Consider the following 5187-nt stretch of genomic DNA (forward strand, 5'->3'; position numbering starts at 1 on the left):
CACCCAGCAAAATAAATAAATATAAAAATGATGCACATTGATATAAACGATATCACTCTGTAATGGTGTTATATTTTAACGATCACTTACGTTAGTTGATGTCATTATTGTAAGTTTGTATTTACTACTACATCGATAGCAAGCATATTTATAAGTTAGATTCAGGTACAAAAACCCCAGCCATCTCTTACATCAATCGGGGATAAAACGACAATAGATAGTGTAATAAACATTTGCCCACAAAACAGAATATTGGAATAACAAGTACCGTTTTGACGCAGTGTAAACGTAGTTACATTTGCTAATAATATAACAAAATATTATAAAAACAATAAAAACTGGAGTAAGAAACGGAAGCAGTTTACAAATCGCATTGGCAAAATCGCCTGGTTTTCGCTGTATAACACAAATTGCAGCATCCAGAAATTTCAACTGTTTTTCTCAATAACGATTCCAATCAAAAGTAGATAACACCTCCAATATACGTTAACGCAACAGATAACTGATCAAAAGGCAGTACATGTAAAGTTTTGTGTCCTTTCTCTCTATAGTATCTGTAAATAAATGAAAGTTTGTACGCTTCATGGCTTGATGAATAAATATCCATTTGCCCGAGGGTTCAATAGCAAAGGAAAATACGATCAAAGGGTTAAATAATTTTCTGCGAATTCCCAAGCCAATTAGATAATTATAGAGAAAACAAGGATGAGAGCAATACTGCAACACTCCTCTGTTAACACACTGTAACGTTCTCTTAATTAATATTTCAATAACAATAAGATGAGGTGTTTCTAATGTAAGCAATAATATGGGTTCTTTGAGCACTATTTTTGTGTTGTAAAAAAAACGATTTTTGTAATTGTATACTTAAGAACTAATTTTAAGTCGAGTAGGTAGATTTTTGTCAAAATATAAATAAGAATTAAACTTAGTTGCCTTTTATTTATAAATTCCTAGAAAAAATTACTTATTTTTTAACGGATTACAATTAACGGTACCAAATAAACGTTTCGTTCCAAAGTTCCAAACCATAGTACACGGATGGATTAGTACTAAAATATTTATATAAAATGTACATTTCTTTGATTAACAATGGCAACTTTATTTTACTGACATTCATATATCTGAAAACTCAATTTTTCAATACAATACATACAGCATAATAAAGATTATTTCTTCTTGTGAAGTTGCATTCGGATTTACTGGAATATTTTACACGTATCTATATGTACGTGTGATGTGTTTGCATTATATCCCAATCTGTATTTATTAACAGACATTTAAAAGCCTGAGTGGGAACTGGGAAGTCGTTGTTACTAAGTGGTTTCACTCAGTTATCCAGCTGTATAATTGTTCAACAAGGTATAACTAGACAAATGCTTTGCTGCATGACCTATGCATATGAATAGTCACGTTATACTGAATCGCATTTATTAAATAACACATACATAGCGTCCCCGTTTACTGTATTGATGCGACAAACATTAATTCGGGCATATAATGGTTAATTTCCAAGATAGCTATTATAAATGTAATCAAAAAGACATGTGTGCTATGAGGAACTGTAAACTCTATTGTGTTTGGGGACAGCCCAGGGCTAAAGGTCCACTGAGGGTGACATTACCTAGTATATTTATTCATAATCATACACAGAGACTACAGTTAGATGGAAGAAAGTCTCACTTTTAAACTATGTTAGAACTGTTTATTCTGGTATCATTCCAGTCAGTTAAAGAGTAACGCGTTATAGTGTGTGGAAATAATTATAATCTCATACACGGTATAACAATGTTGTTTCAATGAATACGCAATCCTTGATGTGGGCTTGGTCAAGGGTTTTATACATATATTCTTGCAGTATGGTACATATAGAGAGGGGGTAGTAGAATGTTAGAATTACGGGAGTAGAGTCAGAGCTCTTACCTGCATGTCTTCTATGTTGTGATGAGAAAGTGCATGCATAGAGAGGGCACTCTCTGCCAGGCTGTGCCCACCATCTCCCAAGCCGGGCAATAGACGGGGGATCCCTCCATAGTCCCTTCGTGGATCCAGACTCAGCCCTCTGTGAGCCTGAGCGAGTAACCCAGCCTCCTCCTGTCGGCTCCTCTGTGTGTGCCATGCAGTCTGCTGGTGAATGGGGTTTATGCCGCTGTAGGGGTCACCAAGGTGGGGGTATCCAGGTTCCTGACTCTGGGAGTAAGACAAGGGTGGCTGAGGGTACGGGGGTGGAAAGTATGGGGGCTGGAAGTCAGACACTGGCGTGTGACAGAGTGGTGGGGCCGAGGAGTATCCCCCTTGGTTCAGTGAGGATAGCTGGGACAGGCGACCACCGCTGGCTGCTCCATTCAGGTCAGAACGGTCCTGCAAAACATTAAGGAATAGGATAACGGTATCATGCCACCAATTGAATGTTTTCCTGAACAGATGAGCTGACATTCATACAGCTGACACTCAAGCATTTCATACAGCCTCAGTAATAATCTCTTTACTAGTGACCCAAATGTCTTCTATTTCCATTATATCTACAATACAGGCAGAGGCATTTCTTGTTAATATTATACCTTAATATGAGGTTCACTATTCGATCCTGACCACTTTCCAGATTGAGACTGTATAGTTGAGATATGTGGCCCATCTTATTCCTAAAACCCATAACTCCAGCTATATAGCCAGCAGCAAGATCAAACTCTCTAGATACTTTAAGCCCATTGTCACTGAGCAGTCATCTCCATTTCCCAGTCAGGCTTCTCTCAGTGCGACCCCTCTTCCTTCAAATTCTCAGTTGTCCAAAGAAAAATTATAGCATCGCTAAACACCAATTAGAAAACATGCTGCCAGCTGGCTAGGCATATACTTCCTAAATAAATAGGTATAAAGTTTCATATATTAGCAAAGACTAGTTGTAGAAAACCCCTGTATCTCTTCTCACAACTTACCATAGCAGAGTATGCGTGGACTAACATGTGTGCAGAGTTAATAGCAGGATCCGATGGGAAATAATGAAGGATGGCACACAACTAAGGACAAATCAATGTGAATAAAAATTACTCCAAATCAGAGACAGGATGTCATATCCATGGGGGAGTCCAGCACACACCAGTAAAAGGAACGCTGCTGAGTTGCTCAATGTTAGACTGTTCCTGTGTCCTCTTGTACCTCAATCCCTTTTCCCTCTCTCTTTCTCTCTCTTTCTGAGCCTAAGGCATCTCCATGCACTCCAGATATAGGCACGGGAGCGCGCTGGGGGTTCAGGAGCGCGCGTTAAAGAGACAAATCACCAGCTCTCTGCTGTCCCCCCTACTGATTGTAAATGTGGAAATAGAAAACATCTTTATTTACACATAGACGGGGTCTCTGGCATAGAAAGATGATTAATTATTCAATGATCTGTGATTCTGTGTTCATGTTCTGTGCCTCCCGTATGCACGATTGTGTTAATGATAACGATAATGATTGTCACATATAAAAGCACTGACACAGCCGGTAGAATCTGTCGAATCTGGAAAGCTAGTGTTCATCATATAAAATGTTACATTATTATTTAGCTATTTTTTAGTTGTTGGGTCATTTCAAGAGAATCAAAATTGAAATTATACTTCCCAAACAATTTTAGTGCTAAGCAGTGAAAAGAAAATTCAGCTATCACAGTCATGGAGACACTTGGGCGGTGTGCTGTGTACACTGTACAGAAAATGTAAGTTATGTCTGTGTTTAGGATTGTAGGAATCATCTGCACTAAAGATGCCGGTTGCAGGATATGTGGGTCTGACACAGCCACAAGACATCCCACTACATATATTGGGCTTGGGATCTTAACAAAAACATAAAACAGCCCATTATATTGGGCAGGACCATGACACCCAAAACACACAACAATGCTTACATTTGTGTCTGTAAACTGTCTCATATCATTCCCATACATAGACAATAGGTTTGATAGACACAAATCTTCCTTATTTTAGCTGACAACACAATCAGAACACTTCTTTACATAGACTGGAATAACAATGACAAAACAAACATACATAAGGCCATAAATCTGAACATACCCACATAACATGCCCCTACATAAATTGAGCAAATCCACAAGACAGGTCTAATAGACATTATAATTATATCTAATTATTTTCAGTTACCCAGCCATGTATACTTGGGGTCTGACACAGTCAAACAATCTACCACCTAATTGGTCTTCGATGCATCCACAAATATTCCACCACATAGACAGGAGGTCTGATACAGCCACATGACACACTACCATATAGACAGGAGCTCTAACACAGTCACATACCACCTTATAGAAAGGAAGTCTGACACAGTTACAAGCCATATTACCTCATAGACAGGAGGACTGGTACAGACACAGTACATACTACCACATAGACAGGAGCTCTAACACACTCACTGTACATATCAGCTTATAGAAAGGAAGTCTGACACAGTCACATACCATATTACCTCAGACAGGAGGACTGGTACAGACACAGGACATACCACCACATAGACAGGAAGTCTGACACAGCCACAGGACACACCACCTCATAGACAAGATGTGTGATACAGCCACATAACATCCACCACGTCGACAGGATGTCAGCCACAGCCACATAACATTCTACCACGTTGACAGGATGTCAGCCACAGCAACGTAACATTCTACCACATAGAAAGGATGTCAGCCACAGCCACATAATATTCTACCACATAGACAGGATGTCAGCCACAGCCACATAACATTCTACCACGTTGACAGGATGTCAGCCACAGCAACGTAACATTCTACCACATAGACAGGATGTCAGTCACAGCCACATAACATTCTACCACGTTGACAGGATGTCAGCCACAGCAACGTAACATTCTACCACATAGACAGGATGTCAGCCACATAACATTCTACCACGTTGACAGGATGTCAGCCACAGCAACGTAACATTCTACCACATAGAAAGGATGTCAGCCACAGCCACATAACATTCTACCACATAGACAGGATGTCAGTCATAGCAACATAACATTCTACCTTATAGACCAGAGATTGTGCACAGCCCCAAATATACCACAACATAGGCTGCGTACTACAGGTTTTTCAGTCTGTTATCGAGCTATCGGGATAATCAGAATAGTCACACGATAAAATACTGTTCGGACCGATTTCACATTAGTGTGTATGTTCCAACGATGAAC

General features: G+C 39.4%; 1 protein-coding gene across 1 annotated transcript in view; it reads right to left on the bottom strand.

Annotated features, from left to right (window-relative positions):
• Positions 1–3286, bottom strand: part of TFAP2E (transcription factor AP-2 epsilon) — a 26721-nt gene extending 23435 nt beyond the window's left edge. Inside the window, exons 1-2 of the mRNA XM_075195479.1 lie at positions 2937–3286; positions 1924–2361 (exon numbers count right to left, since the gene is read on the bottom strand). Coding sequence (XP_075051580.1) covers positions 1924–2361; positions 2937–2963 — 465 coding nt within the window. The 5' untranslated portion in view covers positions 2964–3286. The remainder of the gene's footprint in view (positions 1–1923; positions 2362–2936) is intronic.
• Positions 3287–5187: the final 1901 nt, after the last annotated feature.

This window comes from Mixophyes fleayi, chromosome 2 (genome assembly GCF_038048845.1).
Source record: "Mixophyes fleayi isolate aMixFle1 chromosome 2, aMixFle1.hap1, whole genome shotgun sequence".
In the NCBI taxonomy this organism is placed as follows: domain Eukaryota; kingdom Metazoa; phylum Chordata; class Amphibia; order Anura; family Limnodynastidae; genus Mixophyes; species Mixophyes fleayi.